Source organism: Tenrec ecaudatus, chromosome 7, assembly GCF_050624435.1.
Source record: "Tenrec ecaudatus isolate mTenEca1 chromosome 7, mTenEca1.hap1, whole genome shotgun sequence".
Taxonomy (NCBI): Eukaryota; Metazoa; Chordata; class Mammalia; order Afrosoricida; family Tenrecidae; genus Tenrec; species Tenrec ecaudatus.
The window spans coordinates 154,151,096-154,176,802 of NC_134536.1; the positions used below are offsets into that span (position 1 = coordinate 154,151,096).

The 25,707-nt window shown below is 39.4% G+C and overlaps 1 protein-coding gene across 1 annotated transcript in view; it reads right to left on the reverse strand.

Annotated features, from left to right (window-relative positions):
- WDR64 (WD repeat domain 64) overlaps nucleotides 1-25,707 on the reverse strand; it is a 275,642-nt gene that overhangs the window by 68,082 nt on the left and 181,853 nt on the right. Inside the window, exons 16-20 of the mRNA XM_075554137.1 lie at nucleotides 20,761-20,891; nucleotides 3,849-3,950; nucleotides 2,507-2,576; nucleotides 1,413-1,449; nucleotides 867-1,006 (exon numbers count right to left, since the gene is read on the reverse strand). Coding sequence (XP_075410252.1) covers nucleotides 867-1,006; nucleotides 1,413-1,449; nucleotides 2,507-2,576; nucleotides 3,849-3,950; nucleotides 20,761-20,891 — 480 coding nt within the window. The remainder of the gene's footprint in view (nucleotides 1-866; nucleotides 1,007-1,412; nucleotides 1,450-2,506; nucleotides 2,577-3,848; nucleotides 3,951-20,760; nucleotides 20,892-25,707) is intronic.

Consider the following 25,707-nt stretch of genomic DNA (forward strand, 5'->3'; position numbering starts at 1 on the left):
GGAACAAATGAGAAGTACTTAAGCCTAGAGCAATTCGGGATGGGTCAAGAGGGAGGTCAAATGACCAGGTGTGACATTATCCTGTAGCTCCATTCATCATAATCAAGTTTACAATAAGCTCTGTCTGGTGGTAAAGGTGTTTATGGCCCTCAACTATATCCAGAGGCGTCTACCAGAGGCTTAACCAGGCTGCAGATGGAATTTGAGCCCCCACTGTCCTCCATCACCTTTACAAATCGGCAAACTCAACAGTGTAGCTGAGGCTTTCTACTCCCCCAAAGACAGTTCTACCCCGTCCTATAGGGTTGCTATGAGTCAGCATTGATTCTTTGTCAGGGAGGACACATGGATAATCCCCTCTGACTACAGTTGTGAGATCTGAATAGAGTTGTTATCAGAGAGCATTGTAAAGTCTATTATAGCAGACGTAGTTAGGTTAAAATGCAATACATTTTCATTTGATTTTCTTTTGGACTCATCTTAAAGTTGTTTCAGTTTTTTCCATTTTACGTTTTGTCTAGTCATTGTTGTTCTTTTGCTTCCTGTTTGTATTTTGTGTGGTTCTCTGTATCTGAGTCCAGGACAGATAGATTTACAGAGACTGCAACAGACTGAATTGATAGTCACTTAGGGCTATCGCAGGAGAGGATAGGAGGAAATGGGGAGCTAATAACAGAGTACAAGAAGGATGTGTCCATAATATGATATGTGATGTATATCCCAATAAAAACATAATAATAAAAAATGTAAATAAAACTTAAAAAACAACAAACTAAAACATTACAATTAGATAGCATATGAAAGAAGAAATATTCATTTAACAATTCTTTTTTTTTTCCAGTCTTTCCTATTGTAAGTTCCATTACCTCCATAGTCCACAGTCGAAGGTGCCCATCCTCATGTGCGGTGGCAAGAATAGGTGGTTGAACTTCTACTAAATTGGAGCCTCCAGATTGCTTTTTGTCCATGAACTGTTGCTCTCCCATTATACCATTTGTATTCTCACCTGCTGAGGAAATCAATGAAGAGACCATGATGTTCACAACAGGTTGGAATTCTGAATTTTTGGTCCTATTAAAAAACCCCTACACTGTACAATATAGGTAAAACCAGATATACAAGATTTGCACATATAATAAATCTGACACATTTAATTGTCTTATAAATGTAGTGTAAGTTTGAGGCAAATTTGTTTGAAGTTTAAGAAGTTCATTACAATTTTAAAAATCTAGAATCAGCATTTAAAAAGCAGTCTAATGGGTATTCTCAATAATGCCTCTTGCACCACTTATAGCATCTCAACATCTAGCAGCCAAAAGAACATATGCATATTCAGACGGATCATTTTATTACCTAAATGACTATTTCAAAGGAATTTTTGTGCTAGAAAAGAGGGGTGGTTTCATACTGACCTTTTAGTTCTGCATCATGGATGCTTTGCTTGCTTCCCTGTATTAGTGGAAGAGAAAGGACAATGCTTCTATGACATTGTACAGAAATGATGGATTGAATGTGCAGGCTTTGGGAAATAATTTGATGTCTATTTTAAACTTAAAAATAATTTTTGATTCTCAAAAATTGTATTTCGTAGTTTTCATGGTCATAAGTAAAGAAGGTATATTATTATATGACAATAATTCAGTGTGTACAACATTCCAACTCCTGCATGCAATTTTTTTCTAATTCTAATGACAACAATATTAGTTAAACTTTATCATTCCCTTCTATTGACAAGGAAGCTTATACCAAGAGCTTAAGGGAGATATATAAAGCTAATTAAAGCTTGGGTTCCAGTGTTAGGACTGTCTGAATGTTGTCTTTATACAGTTATTTTTTCCAGCCTCCTAGAAATTTTTAATAGTCCCCCCACCCAGTGGAAACTTTTTCAAATAGCAACTTGACAAGAAATGTAATGTCTAAAAATATTAAATGGAACTGGGAACATGGTTTGAAACCTACTCCATCAAATTACATGGACTTCCTGTGCGAAATACCTATAGTCCACACTGAAAATCCAATCTGCTGTCCTAGAGCAATTCCAACAGCAACTTAGTAGGACAAAGTAGAACCACCCCATAGGATTTCCAAAGCTGTAAATCTTTATTGAATCAGATTGAAGCGTCTTCCTCTCACAGCTGTTGGGTTCGAACCACCAACTTTTGGTTAGCAGCCACTGTCCCATCTGGTCTCCTTGAAATTTGGAGAGTGCTTAATTTTAGCAAAATATATGGTGTGAAAGTCCTTTATTATTTTATGATCATAAACCTAGAACATATAATTAATGTTCATAATCATGTATACATTATTCACATATGTAAAAGTACTGAAAACAGAAAAAACTGACCTATTTTAAGGGAAATAATAATGTTCACATAGATACATACACAAGCATATTTTTCTCTATCCTTATATTCGATCACGGGAGGGCCCCACATGCTAAAGTGATCTATTATCGGAGTAGTACTGAATAGAACAGGAAGACCAAGCCCCCCTATTTCCTGCTTACCTTGCTGCTTTGTGGGCCTCTACTGGAATCACACTGAGATGAAGAGCATATGGACTCCTGGCTGGATCTCCTGCCAAGGGAGACAGGAAACCCAAGGAACACAGTTAAAATATTCACTTTTACTCCAAGGATATTCTTCTCTGCTTTAAGTTTAGTTGTTCTTTTATCAGCTGTGCATCACCTCATGGATAACAGAGCAAAAAACGACCCAGTCCCGTGCTTCCTCATGATTGTTCTTATGTTTGAGCCCATTGTTGCAGTCACTGTGTCAATCCATTTTGTTGAGAGCTTCTCTTTTTCTTCTGACCTTCTACTTTACCAAGCATGAAACTCTTCTCCAGGGAGTGGTCTCTCCTGATAACATGTCCAAAGCATGTAAGATGAAATCTCACCATCCTTGCCTCCAAGGAGCATTCTGGCTGTACATCTTCCGAATACAGATCTGTTTGTTCTTTTGGCAGTTCAGAATGCTTTCAATATTCTTTTTCCCCCATCCTCATATATAGATATATTTGCACATGTATATGCCTTTATTTAGCTCTCTATAAATGCCCTTTGCCTCTTATTTCTTTCCTTTATTTCCTTTGACTTTCCTCTTGTCACACTGTCATGCTCAGCCTTCATTTGGGTTTCAGTAATTCCTCTTGGTTACATTACCCTTGATCACACCCTACCAGGCCTCCTACACCTTCCTCATCACCAATTTGGATCACTTGTTGTTCCCTTATCCCTGGGTTTGTTACCACCACTATCTTTCCCCCCTGCCTCCCCTTCTCTCCTGTTTCCCCGGAACTGTTGGTTCCATTGTTTTTTCCTCTAGATTGTTCATCCAGCCTACCTTATGTAGACAGACCTCCGGAGATAATAACATGCACAAAAACAAGACAGAGCAAAACGAAGCAACAATGTAAAACAAAACAACAACAAGCCAGTGACAAAAACAAAACAAAACACAACAAGAAAGAAAAGCTTGTAGTTAGCTCAAGGATGGTTTGTTGGCCTTTAGGGGTGTTGCTTTCAATATTCTTTGCCAGCACCCCAATTCAAAGTCATAGATTCTTCTTTTCTCAGTCTTGCTTATTAGATTTTGACTAAAGGTAGACAGGTGGGCATTTTCCATCTCTGCTACTGTTATAAAGAACATTGTGAGGCTCACATAGTAAGGGAACCACCCCACAAATGAAAGAAGTAATGGTCTAGGAAGACAGCTAAAACGAGTTAGTCAACCCAACTGATGTCTTTCCTTAATTGTACTTCCTGACTATGAAGGTAGGGAGAACAACTTCTAGATCACCTACATAAGTCCTAGACATTACCACACAATTAGTAAGTAGTGAGGTACCTTGCACATTCAGGGGTACGAAAGAGGAACAAGATGTCATTAATTCTAAAACGTTTGGGATCCAAGTCAGGGTCCACAGTGAAGCAATCTTCAGGTTGGTAACTGGAAATAAGCATATATTCTATGGTAAAAAGTCCCAAATTAAGCAATTTATATATTTAACAATCAGCCCATGTAGAGTGAATCAGCTCCTCAAATGTTTATATTGTTGAAAATGAAAATCTAGAAGTTTAGAGTTTGAACATTTAAAAAAAATAAATCATTTTATCGGGGGCTCTTATAGCTCTTATAACAATCCATACATCAATTGTCTCAAACTTATTTGTACATATGTTGCCAACATTATTTAAAAAAACATTTTATTTCTTCTTGAGCCCTTGGTATTAGCTCTTTTTTCCTTTCCTCCCCCACCCTCCCATCCTCATGTACCCCTGATGAATTTTAAATTATTATTATTTTCATGTCTTATACCGTCCAATGTCTCCCTTCATTCCCCTGGGGAACATATTGTTTTAATGTTGCTTTTGGTACTACTGAGTTGACATTTGACTTGTGGAAACTCCATATGAGAGAGTAGAACTTCTAAATATGATTGTCTAGGTTGTAATCATTTATGGCGAGACTCCTGGTGACACAACGGCTAAGTACTCAGCTGCAGATCTAAAGTTTGAGAGTTAAAACACGCCAGTTGCCGTGTGGGAAAGACCTGGTAATCTCTGCTACCATACAGATTTCAGCCTGGAAAGCTCAGTAGGACTCCATAGTCCACAACAGCAGTCTTTACAGAAGCAGGTCACCAACCCACTGTGTTGCAGAATGAATGAGTGGTTCTGAACCACAAGCTATACGTTATCAGCCAAATGTTTAAGAATTGTGCATCCAAGGCTCCTAGCTTCTTTAATAAGTCTCTGTATCACAATCTAATATTGACTAGACTTAATATGGTTTTTATAAAAAATTTTAATTGATCTAGTTCTACTGCTTATAGGTCAGAGACTGGGTTTATACAATCCTCTGGAGGGCCCTCCTAGAAGTTTAATGTAGTTTAAAAACTAGAATTCTACCTGTTGGCTAAGAGGAATGACAAATATGAATAATATAGGGTACTTCTATTAAAGACTTTATAGTTCAGTAGCGTAAACAAACTGGTTATTCAGTGATTGGTAAAGGAATCTTGGGAGAGGTTTGAGGCTGAGATAGGAATGGCTTCCACCTTGAATACAGAAACTATTTTCAGTTTTAGAGTCTTTAAAGATGGGATAAATTACCTTATGTGTTTATATGCAAAATTATATTTTCCTGTAGGAAAAGGCCACTACAGATGACCTACAATAGTTTGATGTTTTTGTTTTCTGGTGGCTATTTAATGTGCATGTATCCCCTGATAAAATGTCATGCATGCAGTCCGACAAGGCATAGCTCTAGGTTTAAATAAGAGAAATTCTCAGGTGAACTGAACACTTTTTAGGCTGTGGCATCAGGACAATGGTTTGTGCCTTTTAAATTATGTGTCGACTAGGAAGTTATATACAAATTGACACAGTGTGCAAGCTGTATTAATATGAGGGAGAGAGACTGCTGTACATGAAGGGTGTTCAGTAGTTTATAGAAGAGACTTAGGCACATGGCCACCAGGCAACAAGCATGGGAAGATAAACTCAGCAACTATTCGAGAGAAACCAGAGTCTTGTACTTGCTGGAAGCTAGGCAAAGAACTTAAATGCCAAATACACCACAGTTTCTTAACATTCGAGGTCAGCAATGCCTGGTGATTATTACTGATTCTTCTTCATCATTGACCAGCGACTTGAGATGCTTTTGTGCACTCCCTCTCCCTTGCACAAATAGATACCTCCCTGCCCCCAATCCAACCCACCCAGACAAATATTTTTCCTGGGGACCAAATATCTGGCCTCTGGGGTCCCTTCATGGATAGCAGATGACATGGTCAGTTTGGTATAGAAATCCTCACTACCCAAGCAATGCTACTTATCTACTTTTTCTTTCCTTCCACTTTTTTTGCCTCTTCCCTCCTTTCCGTCTCCAAGGCCCCATCCTGAATATGCCCATCCTCACTCCCTCATGTGCACACACCCTCACTGCAAAGGATCAGGAATTCCCACTCAAACAGTTTTTGTTTGTTTACTTAATTTATGAACTTATTTTTGGCTCTTGTATTTTGTTTTGTTCTATTATTCCCTTTTCCTCTTATTTTCCTTCCCGTGTGTCCTCACCCACCTGTGGATCTGCATGGTTCCTAGGCTAACAGAAGAATGCCCACAGATCCAGGCACACCCATCACAACAAGGTATTTTTTTTTTGTAAAACCAGGTTTCTTTTTTTTCCCCTCCTGAGGGCATAGGCTTGCTCACTTTCAGGTTCCTTAGTAACATAACTCTATACCCACAACCAAGCCATGCCCTGTCTTTTGATTTTTATTTCTCTTTACACAGTTACAATTTTCCCTTTTAATTGTCCTTTGCTTTCATCTTTATCTTTTTTCACCTTCATTTTCCTTCTTCCTCTTTTCTTTGTTTCTCTTCTTTCATTCTATTACTTCTTATAAATAATTCTATACATAAATCTTCTTGTCTGATTATTTGCTTATACTTTTATCCTGATCTACCAACTATCTCTTTCTTTTTTCTCACGAAATATATTTCCACAATACATACTAATCCTTATTACTGCTCCTAGAATATATTTTCTCCTATTTAAATAATTTGCCCCCTTCTTATTATTACTTTCATTTAACTCATTCTCTTTCCCCCCTCCACATTAGCCAATAAAGATTCTGTCTCCTTTTTGTCAAGTTCCTATTAGATCTCCTACATATCACAGAGCCAACTACACCTAGATAGCCCAATAGCCCATCATCAGCGAAACCCTCACAGAGTTGGAGAGAATAGGCAGCTCAGCAATAATTGTATAAGATTTTAACATGCCACTTTCAAGGAAACACAGTTCATCAGAAAAGAAACTCAATAAAGAACCAGAAGAGCTAAACAACACAATCAACCAGTTAAATCTCCTAGACTTATACAGAACATTCTAGCTGACAACATCAGAAAAAACCTATTCTCTAGTGCACATAGTATATATATACTGTAGAACAGACTACATATTGGGCCAACAAGTAAACCTTACAGATTAGACAAAACAAAGCAAAACGAAACACCCCAAACCAGAGATCCCACAGTCCATTTTCTAAGAGCACAATGCTATAAAACTGGAAATCAGCAATAGAAAGAACAAGAACAAAAAGTGAAATACATGGAAACAGAATAATTTACTAGTTAAAATGACTGTAGTAGATCAAATAATGGATGAATTTAAGAACTCCCTTGAAACAAACAAAAATGATAACATAACATACCCAAAGCTTAGGACACAACAAAAGCAGTTATCAGAGTACAGTTTACAGGAATCAACACACACACACACACACACACACACACACACACACACACACACACACACACGAAAAGAAGAGAGCGAAGAAAGCTGATTGTGCCGGCTATCAAAAGATATAGCATCTGGGGTCTTAAAGGCATGAAGATAAACAAGCAACCATCTAGCTCAGAAGTGACAAAGCCTACATGGAAGAAGCACACCAGCCTGTGTGATCACAAGGTGTCAAAGGGATCAGGTATCAGGCATCATCAGAACAAAAAATCATATCATAGTGAATGAGGGGGGTGGTGTGGAGTGGAGACCCAAAGCCCACTTGTAGGCCACTGGACATACCCTTACAGAAGGTTTCATGGAGGAGATGAGCCAGTCAGGGTGCGATGTAGCAATGATGAAACATACAACTTTCCTCTAATTCTTAAATGCTTCCTCCTCCCCCACTACCATGATCCCAATTCTACCTTACAAATCTGGCTAGACCATAGGATGTACACTGGTACAGATAGGAACTGGAGGCACAGGGAATTCAGGGTGGACGATACCTTCAGGACCAGGGGTGTGAGGGGCGATACTGGGAGAGTAGGGGGTGAGTGGGTTGGAAAGGGGAAACCGATTACAAGGATCTACATGTGACCTCCTCCCTGGGGGATGGACAACAGAAAAGGGAATTAAGGGAGATGCTGGACAGGGCAAGATATGACAAAAGAATAATTTATAAATTTTCAAGAGCCCATGAGGGAGGCGGGAGCAGAGAGGGAGGGAAAAAAAGAGGACCTGATGCAAAGGGCTTAAGTGGAGAGCAAATGCTTCGAAAATGATGAGGGCAAAGAATGTACAGATGTGCTTAATACAATTGATGTGTGTATATGTATGGATTGTGATAAGAGTTGTATGCGCCCCTAATAAAATGTTTTTTAAAGAAAGAAGCATATGAGTATAGTAAGAGGCATTGTGCTACCCAACCTCAAAACCCATTCCACAGCCACAGAAGTCAAAACAGCCTGGTACTGGCACCATCATAGATATATAGATCAATGTAACAGGTTAGAAACTCCAGAAATAAATGTATGCACCGGCCCACAACTGGTTATCCACAAATGGCCAAAAAATTAAATGTGAAAGAGACAGCCTCTTCAACAAATGCTGCTGGCAAAATTGGATCTTTATCTGCACATGAAAGAAACAGGACTCTTACTTTTCTATATGCACAAAAATGAACTCAAGATAAATCAGAGACCTAAGTATAAATCACAGAGCTATAATTATAAGTGAGAAGATTGGGACAAAAGGATGACAGGGACCTACTAAAAATAAAACACCTATGCATTTCAAAAGACGTCATCAAATTATCACCTTACACTCACAGAGAACAACAAATGCTGGAGGGAGTGTAGAGAGACTGAAAATCTCACACACTGCTGGTGGCTTGTGAACATGTACAACTCTTATATTAACGCTACTAAAACAACTAGCATTGACCCAATAATATCTCTGCAAAGAAGTAAGAGACACAGCATGAATAGACAAATGCTCTTTCATGTTCAGGCAACATAATTCATAATAGCTGGAAACATCCCATCTTCTACATCTGTAGAAGAATGGATAAAGAAACTCTGGTATACACACAGAATGGAAGACTGTGCATTCTCAAAATACAATCATGTTACTACAAAAAAATTGTATCAGACGGATGGACCTGGAAACCATAATGCTGTGCAAAGTTCAACAATCACAAAACGATTATTGTATAAGACCACTGCTATAAGGGTAAACACCAAGATTGAAGCAGGTGTCTGTTCTCGGGTCATGCGATCTAATCTGGTCTCCTAAGCAACAGAGTGGTGTGCCTATATGCTAATGATCCATAGATTACCCCCTTGTTTGTACACCCTAATCACTTTGACAGTGGAGGCCTTACCTCATCTGGAATCAGTTTCTCATGGTGGTATAGAGGAAGGAAACCAATCCGTCATATGACACTGTTTTACATTCACACCAAATCAGCAGGCACTCCTACAAAGGCGCATAGGGAACTTTAAAGAGGTGGTGGGGGGACATACTTGTCTTGGACCTAGTTTCTCTATCCAGCGCTTGGTGACTCAGGCAGTGTGCTATAGACAGTCAGGATTTTAGACTTTTGTCCCTCTGAGTGCACAACATCCTTCACAGGCAATACTAGAAAGATTCAATTTGGGAAACCCACTAAGAAAACCATATTTCACCTTCAACACACCTGGAACAGATTAAAGGAAGTGAACCAATTCCTTGGATTTAAGGCTGAAACTTACTAATGTGAGAAGAAGCAGATAACTACTACCCCTGTTTCTCTGAAAATAAGACAGTGTCTTATATTAATATTTGCTCCCAAAGATGCACTAGATCTTATTTTCAGCGGATGTCTTATTTTTGCATGAAGAAGAATACGGTGCACATTTATTGTGGAACAACAAAAAAGGAAATTTATTACCTGTATACGGTACGGTAGTAGTTGTCATCACAAACCAGCGTACCCAGACAAACTGTGAATCCTACAGTATCAAGAATTTCTTGTTACCCCTGCCCCACGTGACTCACTGTCTAATTGTGAGTCAGCCAGACTCCGTCAGGGCCGAGCGAGCAGCAGGTGGCAGCTTGTCCTGGCAGCGGTGCAGGCTCTCTGATTAAAAGAGACCTCGCACTTCCTGTCTGCTCCGGATGTGCTGTGGCCAACAGTGAGCTGCGAGGCGGCACCCGCCGCTACGGTCCAGAGTCCAGAGTTACAGTAGCTGGGGGAGGGGGGCTTATTATCTGGTAGGCCTTATTTTGGGGGGATGCTTAATAGTTCAGCAAGAGGCAAAACTGTAAGTAGGTCTTATTTTTGGGAAACCTGGTGCCTGAAGGTTATGGAATTGAAAGTTATAGATTTGGACTTTGGGTGAGACTCTTGCCTTGAGGGTGCCCAATAAATAGCAACGCAGCACTATCGTATATTTGTTATTTTCATACTTTCCTTGCTTTTTAGTCCAGCAAGCTCACTTTGTGAACAAGCATTATGGAAAGTTTTGCTTTATCTTTCATTTTCATTGATGAGTAAATCGTGTCCAGTCAGCAATCCATGTATGTTATTCTAAAAACCTGTCCTGTACACGTATCTCAGGTTGTTAATCAACTTCTTCCAATCCTGATATTGCATTCTTCTTCATACAATCTAGTTTCCCTGATGATTTGCTCAGCATATAGATTGCATAAGTATGGTGAGCGGATACAACCCTGACACACACCTTTCTTGAATTTAAACCATGTAGCATTCCCTTGTTCTGTTCATACAGCTGCATCCTGACCAAGTTAATGTTCCCCAAGAGCCCAATTAAGTGTTCTAGAATTTTCATTCTTCTCATGACTATCCATAGTTTGTTAGGGTCAACACAGGGGAACACTTTTGCATAGGCAATAAACCACAAATAGACATCTTTCTGGTATTCTCTGCTTTCAGAGATGCCATCTGACATCAACAATGATATTCCTCATTCCACGTCTACTTCTGATTCTGGCCCAAATTCCTGGCTGCTCCCAGTCAATGTACTGCTGCTGAGACTTTTGTTGAATTATCTTCAGCTATATTAATTGCATGTGATATTCATGATATTATTCTATAATTTGCGCGTTCTGTTGGGTTACCTTTCTTTGGAATGAGTTATAATACAGAACTGCAATATGCAGATGATGCAACCTTGTTTGCTGAAAATGAGCTGTTGAGGCATTTGCTAATGAAGATCAGGGATTGCAGCCTTCAGTATGGATTGTAACTCAATGTAAAAGAAACAAAATTCCTCACAACTTGACCAATCGGTAACATCATGACCAACAGGAAAAGATAGAAGTTGTCAATGATTTTGTCTTGCTTGGATCCACAATCAATGCTCATGAAGCAGTAGGCAAGAGAAAAAAATAATGCCTCGCTTGTCGGCTGCACAAGACTTCTTTAAAGTGTAGAAAAGCAAGGATGTTACTTTGAGGACTAAGCTGTGCCTGATTCAAGCCTTACTATTTCCAATCGCCTCATATGCATGTGAAAATTAGACACAGAAAAAGGAAGAATGAAGAAGAATCAATGCATTCAACTTCTGCTGGTAAAGAATATTGACTCTACCATGACTGCCCAAAGAACAAACATCTAGCTTGGACAACACACAGCCAGAATGCACTGAAGTAGCAAGGATGGTGCTAGACTTTGTTTCAAATACATGTTATCAGGAGAAACCTGGAAAATGACATTGTTCTTGGCAAAATGTGTAAGGGCAGCAAGAAAGAGAATGGCCCTTAGCAAGGTGGATTGACACACTGGCTTTAACAATGGGCCGAAACATAAGAACAACTAAGGATGGTGCTGGACTGGCTGGCATCTTGTTCTATTGTACATAGGGGTCCTTTAAATCAGAACGGACTAAAGGCATCTAACCATAACAACTATAAACACGTATACTTTCCTTTTCTTAAACGTATTTTAAACTTGACACCGTTGGCAAAATTAATGAGACTAGCAATCCAATTACAATATGCCTCATGGGGATGATTTATAATGTTCTCCAATAAAATGGCAATCATGTCTCCAGTGTGGACCAGTGACACGTATAAAGCACAGATATATGAATGGATTTTCAATTCACACTTAATCATAGTCCTACATCTTGGATGCAGCCCTGCTCAGTACCTGCCCTCATGATGAGATAAATGAATAAATGGGTGCTAGAGAAAGTGTGGTGAAGAAGTCAGATGGTTCCTGGCTATCAGAAAGAATTGTGTCTGGGGTCTTAAAGGCTTATCTTAAAACAAGAAGCCCACTAAGCGAGGTGTCAGTTAAGTCCACATGGAACAAGCACACCAGCCTATGTGAGCCAGGATTATAAATTATTAAATCCAAGACTGGAGGAGGCAATGCTATTAGACCTTAAAATCTGAGTATCTGGTTTGTGGAAGAGTATGCATGACAGTGAATGCCCAAAATCCACTTGCAGGGCCATCCAGTGAATTCCTTCTGATCATTGACCAGAGATGTGAATAACCTTACTAGTACACAGAGGGCATTGGAAAGTGGGCTAATGCAGATGTAGTTAAAATTTTATACCTTACCATTTGATCTCCTCCCCCAACAGTTTTATTGGCATATCATTCACATAGAATGCAATTCAATAGTTCAGTAATACCAAGAAGAGTTGTACAATCACTACCATAATCAGCTGTAGAATATTTTCTTCATTCTTGCACTCATAATTATTAACTTCCCATTTATCCCCAACCTTCCCTGCCATACTCCCAAGGGACCATTAATCCAGTTATTGCTCTATAGACTTAAGTATCCTGGAATTCATATGCAGAAAAAATTTTTTAAATGGACAAACAGAAAAGAAAACAAACAAAAATAAAAACGTAAAACAGATAAAACCTCACTCAAAACATGGCATCCCTCACTGAACCATGGCACTGCAGGAGATAACACTGGAGCCACAGTGCAGGAATAGTGCATGGTCTGGCCCCATCACACTGGGAGGAGACACTGAAGGCATGCAGCAGAGCAGCAGGGGGATCAGAGTGATGAAACCCCGGAGAATATAAAAAATAGACTTTGGAGACAGGGTGTGGCACCCCATCAGACTCAACTGGAAAACACTCATAAAGGCCAACAAACAGACCTTGAACTAGTTATAGGCTTTTCCATTTTTGTCATTTGCTTTTTTGGTTATTGTTATTTTGTTTTTGTTCTTTTGTCGTTGTTATAGTTTTGTGGATTTTGACTAGCTTTGGTGTTTTATTTGGCTTTGCCAGGTTTTTGTACTTATTAATGTATCTGCATGTCTATCCAGATAAGATAGATTGGATAAATAATTCAGAGATGAAAAGAACAGGACGAATGGCTCCAGGGGGATACAGGAGAAGGGGAGGTAGGAGAAAGGAAGGGGTGGGACTAACCAACCCAGGGACAAGGGAACAACAAGTGAACTAAAATCAATGGAAGGAAGGTCATAGGATGCCTAATGGGGCTTAATCAAGGGCAATGTAGCAGCGAGGAATTACTAAACTTGAATGAACCTAATGGTGGGACAAGAGGGAAGTAAAAGGAAACAAAGGAAAGAACCAGGAGGCAAAGGACATTTACAGAGGTCTAAATACAGGCATGTACATATGCAAATACATATGTAATGAGAGGAGAATAGAACTATGTACTCATATCTCTGTTAAGAATTAAGGTTGCAGGTGGATATTGGGCCCCGACTCAAGTAGTCTCTTAACACAAGAACACTTTGTTCTAACAATCTGGCATTCTGCAATGCTCACCTTCCCAACATGATCACTGAAGACAAAATGGGTACATAAGCAAATGTGAAGAAAGCTGACAGTGCCTGGCTATCAAAAGATATAGTGTCTGGGGTCTTAAAGGCTTGAAGATAAACAAGCAGCCATCTAGATCAGAAGGAACAAAGCCCACATGGAAGAAGCACACCAGCCTGTGTGATCATGAAGTGCCGATTGGAACAGGTATCAGGCATCTAAGACCCAGAACAAAACCATGCCCAAGGTGAATGGGCTGGGGCATGGAGTGGAGATCCAATGCCCATCTGTAGACAATTGGACACGCCCTCACAGAGGGGTCAAAGGGAAGAGATGAGCCTGTCAGGGCGCAGAATCGCACCAGTGAAACACAACTTTCCTCTAGTTCTTTGGTGCTTCCTTCCCCTCACTATCATGATCTCAATTCTCCCTTACAAATCAGATTAGACCAGAGCATACACACTGGTACAGATAAGAGCCCACAACACAAGGAATCCAGGATAGATAAACTCCCTAGGGCCAACAATGAAAGTAAAGATACCAGTAGGATTAGGGGATGGTGGTGAGAGAAAGAAGGAATTGATTACAAGGATCAATCTATAACCCCCTTCCAGGGGGACAAATAATGAAAAAGTGGGTGAGGGGGCAATGGAGGATGATGTAAGATATGGAAATAATAATCTATAACTTATCAAGGGTTCATGAGGGAGGTTGGGCAGGGGATGGAGGGGAAAGAAATAGGGAGCTGATATCGGGGTTCAAGTGGGAAGAGAATGCTTTAAAAATGATGATGCTGGCATATGTGCAAATGTGCTTGACACACTGGATGGATCATGATAATAGATGTAAGAGCCCCCCAATAAAAGCATTTTTTTAAAAACCTCAACTAAAAAGAAAATTAATATTAGAAACTAGCATGCCTCTCTTGCCCCATGCACCTTATTCACCTGACTTTGCTCCGGATGACTTCTTTTTGATTCTGCGAATGACAAGGGACATGAAAGGATAGTGATTTGATGATGTAGAAGAGATGAAGTAAAAACCAGGGAGGTGCCGTCCGCCATCCAAACAGATGAGTTTGAAAAATGTTTCCAAAAATGGAATTGCAGATTTGTTAAATATATTAAGTATAAAAGGGAGTGCTTTGAAGGTGATAAGGTCATTTTGTAAAAATCACTTAAATATATAGCTTTGAAGAAATATTCTGAATTTGGGGGGAGGTACTCCTTTGTACCTATATGAGTGTCTCTGAATTTGTTCCTCTAGTCAACCCAACCTCACACAAATTGTATTATATATAAATTATATGCCAATAAAGCTATCAAAAGCTTTTAATAACTTGTGGAAAAATTCGATTATCTTTAATTCCATTTTCCATGAACTTTTGAAAGCACTCTCATATATTATACAGTATACTCACAGATATCTTTTTTAAATTAATCTTTTTATTGGGGCTCATACAACTCTTATCACAATCCATACATACATCAATTGAGTAAAGCACCCTTATACATTCGTTGCCCTCGTCATTCTCAAAATTCGCCTTCCACTTGGGTTCCTGGAATCAGCTCGTTTTCCTTTTTTTCCCTCCCCCTCCCGCCCCGCTCCCCCTTCCCCCTGCACCCTTAATTGTTTATAAATAATTATTTTATCTTATCTTACACTGCCTGGCGTCTCCCCTCACCCACCTTCACATTGCCCATCTCCCAGAGAGGAGGTTACATGTAGATCCCCAAGATCGGTTCTCCCAACTCACAGATATCTAATGAAAAATATATACTTGTGAGCAAGGTCTAACACCAAATTGGAGAGAAAAGACTAAATGATGATAGGAGTGCAAGAAGCAGAATATATCATAAGCTAGAGAGTGAGGCATAGACAGAAACAGCTATTTTAACTAAAGATTAAAAAGAGAATAAATCTAGGGTCTAAGCAACATTTCCCTATGAAAATCAGCAATACGTGATCCTTCAGACCTGGACTACAAGTGGTTAGGGTGCCTAGTTGATCAGTCGTTTTGTAATCAGAGAAGGAGAGATTTGCTTTACATTTTTCTCTTTTCCTCTCCAACTCTGTTTTCCTCTTCTTTATATTTCTTTCCTTCTCCCAAATGCTTGCATAAACTTGTTTTCAAACTTTGGTGTATACACACAATGGGATGCTATGTGTCCCTCAAAAACAGTGATAAAATCATTGTCTGGAAACCTTATGCTGAGTGAAGTTAGTCAATCACAAAAGGACAAATGTATATGAGTCCACTGCTATAGGGATAAGTACAAGGAGGAGAGCAGGCTCAGGCTTTCGGGCCGTCCAGTCTGTCAGTCAGGTTAGCCAGGAAGCTTGGTAGAGAGCCTGATGGGTGTTCACGAACTGTGCACCATCCTCTCTGTGTGTGCATATTGACGGCTACTTTGGCTGTGGGGTCCTCATGTCAGGTGGAAACAAGTTTTGGAGAGAGGGGTAAGGGCAGAGGACCACTTAATGGTTGCCATGCAAAGGTGTGACTAGCAGACCTTCCTACCAGAGGGATGAGACACTTTGGTGGGAAAATCAGTCAGGAGGGGAAAGGGGAGCATACAGGTCTTGGAGCAGACAATGGTGTGCCTGTTGGTAGAAAATCAGGGAGGAATAATTTCCTAATGGACTAACAATACTTTTAAGAACCCTAATGGGGGAGTATGCCTGGAACTATGTTCCTAATAAGCTACATCAGTTGGAGTTTAAGGCTATGTCCATAAAATACTGGGACATTGAAGCTTGGATCTTCAAGATGCACAAAAGTCGCCAATGGCCATTTCTGTAGATGCATCATGGAAACTCCAAAAGGCAAACTAGGCTCTACCACAAGCACACCTGTAACCTCAAGACGGAAAGTACATGTTGTTTGAAGAAGCAGAAGATAGCTATACTAAGTATATTGAACTATCAGTAGGCAGGCTAACATTTACTTACTATTTCAATGCCCTATTTACTGTTTTAAGGCATGTGTTATTTTGGCAGACATGTGAATCACATTGTCAGTGAATATTATTTTAAGTTTTGCCTGACCACCAACTCCCATTGTTTGTGTAAATAGTGTCAGTCATGTAAGGATTTATTCTGTGAAAGTCAGTAATCCATGCATTGTGATTTGTAGTTAGCCTGCACTTGTTCGAGTTCCCTTTCTCAATAGTGCTTGAAAATTATTACCATGGACTAAGCAATGATACTATGAACAGAAGATCCTTATGCTCCTGGGAGATGATCAATAAGAGTCTCTACCATAAACTAACAAGGATGTCCCTAAGGTGAACCAGAGGTAGATAAGGAACATAGATTCAGTAATGGATTTTGGACTTCCAGGTAACACTAGCTCCAATCTAAGAACAAATAGTTTTTTTGACATGGCCTTGCTAGCAAAACTCGCCCTCATGAAGGAGGATATGGGTGTGCCATAGCAAAGTGTGCTGAAGAAATTAGTTGGTGCCCGGCTATCAGAAAGAATAGAACCTAGGGTCAGGTTTTTAAACACGTAGCTATCTCAGTGAGACATCAACTAAACCCACATGGAAGAAGCTCACCAACATCCATGATCCAAAGACTGTAAATTATATAATCCAAAACTGAAGGGGGGAATAGTATCAGAGCTTAAATCATAAAATTCTACTGTACAGAAGGCTATGGATGACAGTGGAACCCAAAATTCATTCACAGGGTCTACATGAGGCATAACCCTCTGGTGATTTTCTCCTAACCGTAACTGAAGAATAGAACAACCTGGTTATTAGAGAGAGAGTATTGGAGAGATGACTATTGTAGATTAAAATGATAAATCTGACTTGAATAGTTCAAGCCTTGTCACTTGATCTCCCTTTTGATGCACTTTGTATTTGATCTGGTTTTTAATATATCTGTGTTTGTTTTTTTTGAAAACATATTGGGGTTTATCTCTGTTGTATTTTGTCATTGTTGGAAGCCTTCTTGAGTCTGTTATGTATTTAACAAAAATTTTTTTGGTATATGAAACGCAGGATGGATGCAATGCAGTAGGGGAAGTGGGAGGTAATGGGGAGCTGAAGGAAGAAGATGTTTTGAAACCAATTGTGGTAGCGATTGCGCAACACTGCTTGATATGATTGAACTATGTAATAGTATGACCTCTGGCCTAAGTCCTAACAAAATGGTTTGAAAAAAACCCTTGTTTTTATTTCTATGGTTTATATTTATTATTTCATCTCCTACCTCACAGCAAAAATTTACAAACCTCATTGCTATAGGGCATCTACATATGTCCCTTGCATATAACTTAACTACATAATTATAAGAATTGTATTAACTACAATCCATCATTTCCAAGAAATGTAGTGCTACATTATTTCCCTTACAGGTAGTGGCAAAAACATTTAGACACAGTGACAAAGAGAAGGTAAAATTTTTGGCCATGGTCCATTTAGGGAGCCTCTCAGCATTTGACTTTAGTGACTATGAATGGATGTAAATTGTCATTGGGAATGCAAGAAGATACATTTAAAATGAGGTGCAGAAGAGGAAGGAGATTTGGGTAAGTGGGGTTCTAAGAGTCTTGGTAGCCATCTAGGTAGGAAATCACCATTCAACAATTGAATATGTGTTTGGACTTCTGGAGAGATTATCACTTGAAATTATTAATCTATATCCAAGGCCGTGAATTTGGACAAAATCATAGAGTAAAGTTAAAAGGTCAAGTGTCTTGGGAATACACAGTCTATTTAAAAAAATCAATTTACTGGGGCTCTTATAGCTCTTACACAATTCATCCATCCATCCATTGTGTCAAGCACATTTGTTGTCATCATCATTTTCAAAACATTTTCTTTCTACTTGAGTCCTCAGTATCAGAGCATTGGCTGTAATTTTTTTTTGTTAATCATTTTATTGGGGGCTCCTACAACACATCACAATCCATCCATCCATCCATGTGTCGAGCACATTTGTACATTTGTTGCCATCATCATTCTCAAAACATTTGCTTTCTATTTGAGTCCTTGGTATCAGCTCCTCATTTTTCCCCTCCCTTCCCGCTCCCCCTCCCTCACAAAACCTTGATATTTATAAATTATTGTAATTATATAAATAGATCATAAATTATTATATATAATAATTAAAAATTATTATTTTGCCACGTCTCACACTGTCCGACATCTCCCTTCACCCACTTTTCTGCTGTCTGTCCCCCAGGCAGGGGGTTATATATAGATCCTTGTGTTGGTTCCCCCTGTCTACCCCACCTTTCCTCCACCCTCCTGGTATCACCACTCTCACCACTGATCCTGAGGGGTTTCTATCTGCCTTGGATTCCCTGTGTTTCTAGTTCCTATCTGTACCAGTGTACATCCTCTGGTCTAGCCAGATTTGTAAGGTAGAATCAGGATCATGATAGTGGGGGTGGGGCTGGGGGGAGGAAGCATTTAGTATCTAGAGGAAAGTTGTATGTTTTATCATTCCTACACTGCACCCTGACTGCCTATCTCCTCCCTGCAACCCTTCTGTAAGGGGATGTCCAGTTGCTTACAGATGGGCTTTGAGTCTCCACTCCGCACTCCCACTCATTCACAATGAGATGATTTTTTGTTCTTTGACGCCTGATACCTGATCCCATAGACACCTTGTGATCACACAGGCTGGTGTGGGTCTTCCATGTGGACTTTGTTGCTTCTGAGCTAGATGGCCACTTGTTTACATTCAAACCTTTAAGACCCCAGATGCTATATCTTTTTTTTTTCAGATTGTGTTCAAAATATATTATGAACGTCCCCACCCCTAGCAGTCCTGGGGCTTTGGAGCTCAGCTTAAGGGAGTCCCTTTTGGATGTGGTATGACCCTGCCATGCCTACACAGTAGGGTATACTGGGCCCCTCTAGGGTTTCCCATATGGGCTCCAATAAATTTCTTCCCTTTTGCTTAAAAAAAAAAACATATATTATGGAGACTTTTGTTCGAGTTAAGAAGGATAATTATTTATGGATAATATGGATAATTAAATAAGTGGGCTGACCCATCCCGCGGGTCATCAACAGCATGGGTACCTGAAAGAGGGACTGGGAATGAAGATGGGCTAGAGACGCGAGAAATGGAGACAAGACAGGAGTCTTATCAAGTCTCGATGCTATATCTTTTGATAGCCAGGCACCATCAGCTTTCTTCACCACATTTGCTTATGCACCCACGTTGTCTTCTGTGATCATGTTGGGAAGGTGAGCATCATGGAATGCCAGTTTAATTGAACAAAGTGTTCTTACATTGAGTGAATACTTGATTGTAGGCCCAATGTTCATCTGCTACCTTAATACTAAGGCTATAAATATATGTACAAAGATCTATTTCCCCATCGTCATATATAAATATATTTACATATGGACATGCCTGTATTTAGACCTCTATAAATGCCTTTTGCCTCCTAGTCCTTTTCCCTATTTCCTTTTACTTTCCTCGCATCCCACTATCATGCTTAGCCTTCATTTGGGTTTCAGGAATTACTCTCAGTTACATTGCCCTTGATCAAGTCCTACAAGGCCCTCTACACCATCCTTGCCACCGATTTTGGATCACATGTTGTTCCCTTGTCCCTGAGTTTGTTTACACCCCCTTCCTTTCCCTCGCCTCCTCCTCTCTCATGTTCCTTGGAACCGTTGGTCCCGTTGTTTTCTCCTCCAGATGGTTCATCCCACCTATCTTAGCTAGATAGACCTGCAGAGATAATATGCACAAAAAACAAAACAAAGCAACAAAAGAAAACAAAAAAAATGACAAAAAAATAGAAAAGCCTGTAAACAGTTCAAGGTTTGTTTGTTGACCTTTAGGAGTGTTTTCCAGTTGAGTCTGATGGGGTGCCACTCCCTGGCCACAAAGTCTACTTTTGGTATTCCCTCGGGACTTCCTTGCTCTGCTCCCCTTGCTATTCTGTTGCACGCCCTTAGTGTTATGCCTTGGTTTGGTGGGGTAAGATTGGGCAGGAATACATATTCTTATGGTTCACTTTATTTAAATCATTCTAGGATTTAGATCTTACAACATATGAGTATAATCTCATAGGAAGTCTCCCTTAGAGGCTTATCACCACTCATAGATATATATTTATAAATATATATTATTGTTGTTTGTTTGTTTTAAATGTTGCACATCACTTTTGCTCCTCTGAAGCGCAATATATATTTTGTAACGAAAGGGTACAACTTACACTTCTGTAACAGTAGACATTACAAAATTCCACAAGATGATCACGCCATTTAAGGTTCCAGCAGCTATCAAATTATATCCTTCTAATTGTAGTAAGTCGATACAGTTCACTTCTATACGGATGGCAGGATTCTAAATGATCAAAGAAATAGATTTGCCACCTATCATGATCACAATTCCTAAAGTAGAAGCAATATAAACAAACTCGATAATTGCCAATAATTTAAAACAAAATATCTTATTATATGTAGTTAAAATCCTACAGTATGAAATTTCCTTTTCATCATACTGTGGTGACTTGCAAGTTTCTGTGATCTGGGGTCTATGCCAATGGGGCCTATTCCACCGGCATTTCAAAGCAAGAAGGAAAAGCTGTAGGTCCTACATACCTCATAAAACAACATTGCACATAATTTTAGAGACTTGTTGATCCTTGCAGAATAGGTCCGACTCATGGCAACCTTCAGTATAACAGAATGAAACCATGCTTGCTCCTGTGCCACCCTCAGAATTATTGGTATGTCTCAGGTCATCATTGCAGCTATTTTATCAATCAATCCTCTAGCAAGCATGGATTCCTTTTCTATTAATTGGAAAGACTTTTTACACCTGTACATCCGCTTTGGCCACAGAGTTCATGGTCTCAGGTTAAAGATATGACTCTAACTTTTGAATATGTATTGTGAAGTACTTTCAACAAACACTTCTCTTTTCCTGTAGTATGGGAAGCAAGGCTAGGTGCTTTCAGAGAACTTATAATTTTAGGATTCTGGGAATGTCTTGAGAAAAATAGTCTGATTAGATATAGTTTCCTTATTTGTTTAAAACCCATAAAATCCAGCAACAACAAAAGAGATGCCTTTATAATTGGTGATGTCTACAAGCTTTAAAAATGAAAATTATGAAAAGAGTAATTGGAATTTTATGAACTATGATTGAAAAGTATATTAAAATTAAACCATGCCAAAATGGTGAAATAAAAATGGTTGAAAAAAGTGAATCATCATCTTGTGCCATCTTGATACATTCAAAATCTAAGAGAAACTAAAGCATATAGCTTTTTTTGGAGCGGGGGGGAGGGCACAGATGACCTTTATTGAGCTTCTACCCCAGAATGGAAATAATGTCTGTATGAAACCAAATGTTTGTTACTATAACTTCTGCATCACATGAAAATAAACACATTTTTGTTTTATGTTATTATTTTAAATTGGGAGTTAATACAGATATCATATCATTTCATAGTTGAATCACATCAAACCATATTGTACAATAGCTACCAGTTTCCAAACATTCTGTTCCTTCATGGTCTCCCTTTTACCTTTACTCCCTTTTACTGTTTTTAAAAACAGTCAATTCAATGAAAACCCACGATTTCAGAATCAATAGCTTCTCTGAAGCCACAGCAACACTTAAATATGGTTAAGACTTGAATGCAGACATTTGGTTGGTTGGAAAGCTAATTAAACTCCCAGCTTGTTTAAATAGCTACAAATAAGCAAAGGTGTGTTTTTCACAGAGATGCAGTTCACTGTTATCACCCACAATGCCAGAATATTTAGAGTCCTAAGATCATAAGAAAGCCAGGCATTCTGTAGACAGTCTTTAGTTGTCCTTTCTTCCCAATCACAGCCTTGAGGATTTGTGGAAGGACCCCACTATTAGCAAATGTACCCTAGCTAAGCAAGTCCGACTCTTCAACTCCTTCCCTGCCAATTTGAATACCTCTGCCATGAGACTGTACACTAGGAGGTCTGAGCTGTACACAGCGCCATTCGCGCCCACGCTGGTCCTAGATTTCAAGTGTTGATGAAGAGGGCTCTGTGGGCCTGTAATCGGCTCCACGTTAGCCTTTCCTAAATCCTTCCCAGCCTGACCGCCAAGCCTGTGGAGCCCACACGCCCTGAGGGAAGGAGAACATAGGGATTACTCAGGCAGTACTTGCTTCCCCTGCTGGAGTTCCCAGGGCCACCTGCTGCCCGCGCCCCCCCACCCCCATTCCGCAGCTGAATGTCTTTGCCCAAGAATCTAGCTCTTTTGAATAGAGGACATGATTAAAAACGAAAAGATTTTCAGTAGCGCCTGAAGAGTCCTTGTGGTTATTTTCAAGCTGTGTTATTATTATTTTTTTTAATGACCAGAATCTTAAGTTACACACAGCTGCCAGAAGTTTCCATTGCCCTGGAAAAAAGGCCATGTGAAAAATGAAGAGGTAAGAAACTAGAAAAAAGCTAGGTGCAAATTTGGTCACAAAGGACTAGTATCCCTAATCATGAATATACAAATGCATATACATATCTGTTTTGTTTATGATCTTTTTCATATAGATAAGGTGGTTGAAAATATGCACCCACATCATCCTACATGGGGGCTTCAAAGGTTTGTGGAAAAATAGAATGAAAAGATAATAGAAATTTCCCATGAGCATTTTGAAGCCCATTTGTATAAATGCATATATATTTTTTCTAATATCATTGATATTTAAAGAAGTTTTAAAAACACAAATGATAATCCACAGTCTGGACAGAAAAATGGACAAAATATTTTCACAGAAAAATGGCTTTTACTAACAACAAAGCAAAGGCTCAAATTACTCAGTAGTAGAGAAAAACAAATTTAAAATACACCAAGTTTCCATCTTTCATCTCTCAGATTACAAAAAATGATAATAAAATAAGAGTAAAATTTTTTGAAAGCAAAATGATGCAAATAACCTACAAGTATATTGCTTTGATGGAAGAGGAAATTATTTAAAGCAATTTTTATGATCAGTAATTTGGCTAAAAAGAACTAAAAAGTCTAAAAAGAACTTTGAAGAAAACAAAATCTTGGATTTTTTTCAGCTATTACATTTCAAATACCCTGTTTCCCCCCCAAATAAGACAATGTCTTATATTAATTTTTGCTCCCAAATATCTGCTAGGTTTATTTTCAGGGGTTATCTTATTTTTCCATGAAGAAGAATATGGTTCACATTTATTGTTTATTGTTTTATTAAAAGAGACCCCGCACTTCCTGTCTGCTCCGGCTGCGCTGCAGCCAATAGTGTGCTGCGCGGCAGCGCCTGCTGCTACGGTCCAGAGTCCAGAGTTACGGTAGCTTTGGGGGGCCTTATTTTCAGGGACATCTTATTTTCAGGGGGATGCCTTATATTTCAACGAGAGGAAAAACTATAAGTATGTCTTATTTTCGGGGATGTCTTACTTTCGGGGAAACTGGGTAATTGTTATTATGAAACTATAATGTGGGGGAAGGCCAGCCCCCACAACTAGTTGTGAGTTTGATAGGTATAATCATATGGTTAAGACATATAAATATTATAGTAAAGTCGTAGATAATAAGGAGAGATCAAGAGAGACTGAAATAATGGAGTCAGACACATTTCATGGTAACGTGCTCACCTCCTGGATGGCCATGATCTCAACAGCCAGGTCTGTGCGGGCCCAAAGGGCAGGAGATAGAGGGCCAGGAGGGGGAAGGACAGGAGGAGAGGGGACAGGGAAGTGAGGGCCATGAGAGATGGGGAGAGAGCTCTTTATTTCTAACCAAGGCTTCTATATCATTGGGGGAGGGCGTGCAAACCCTTAATTACAGGTAAAGATATAAGTCACAGGAAGGGGTTGTACTATAGGTAATACAGCAATGAGAAGGGGATGATCTAGGGGTATACATGCAGTAGTAAGGGGAGGGATTGGGGGCACACATGTGACAAAATGGGTGGCTCCTAGATTCAGGATGGCAGCCTAACTTTGGATGTCACTGAGCTGGTTTGACCTGCTCTCTGACTCTCCATGGAAACAATTACTATCCTTATTAGTAGGGTGTGAGCCCCACCTACAGTGGACCAGACTGATGTCTGAATGCCTTCAGGGAGAATATCTCTAAGCATCTGACCTCTCACCATGTGCTGGCAAACAGCCTCTCATGTTTGGCATATCTTTGGGGGAGACAAAGCTGGGGAAAAATCTTTTGTATCCCACACTATAATATAGTGTACTATATGTATGTGGATATATGTGTATATATCTGTGTATGAAAAATAATAAAAAGCACTACCATCAGGTTGCTTCTTAATGACCCTATATAGAATTTCCCAAGTTGTAATCTTTGCAGAAAACAGAAAAGACTCATCTTTCTCCTGCAGAGTAATTAGTGGATTTGAATAGCTGACTTTGGGGTAAGCATACCTTACTTACCCAAAGGACTCAAGCATACTTCAAAAACTTTGTGGGAAAATGGATGCATGAAATATTTAAAGCCTCCTTGTATATTTTTGCTAGAGGCCATTGAGTTGATTCCAACTCATCATGATCCCATGAACAATGGTCTTATGCCATCTTCACATTCATTACTACGCTTAGGGCATTGTAGCAGCCATTGTGTCATTTGTTCGCATTGAGAGTCTTCTCTTGTTCTCTGAACCTGTACTTCGCCAAGCATGATGTTCTTTCCAGAGACTGGTCCCATCACGTGACACGTCCAAAGTAGCTGAGATGAAATCTTTAATGTGTCATCTCAAGCATCTCTTTGAAATCTTGTGTTCGGCTCATTTACTCCGTCATTTCTTCCATTCACTTCAGCTACTCTATGTTCAAGAGCAAGTTTCAGAGTCTCTTATGACATCCACTTTAGTCTTTCTTGATTTTTCAATTACCTCTGGTTTCTTCGTATGTGTTGTCTTCGATGTCATTTCATATCTCATAGGGTCTTTGATCATTATTACTCAATGCACCTAATCTTTTCTTGAGATGGTCTCTAAATTCTTGTGAAATATATTCAAGGTTCTTTCTCTGGCTCTCATGGCCTTGTTTTAAATTTCTTCTAACTGAACTTGTATATGAACATTAAAGGTCTGTTTTGCAGTTTGGTGCTGGGTTTGTTCTGACTGATATGGAATTTCTCCACCATCTTTTTCCATAGATATAGTTGATTTGATTTCTGTGTATGG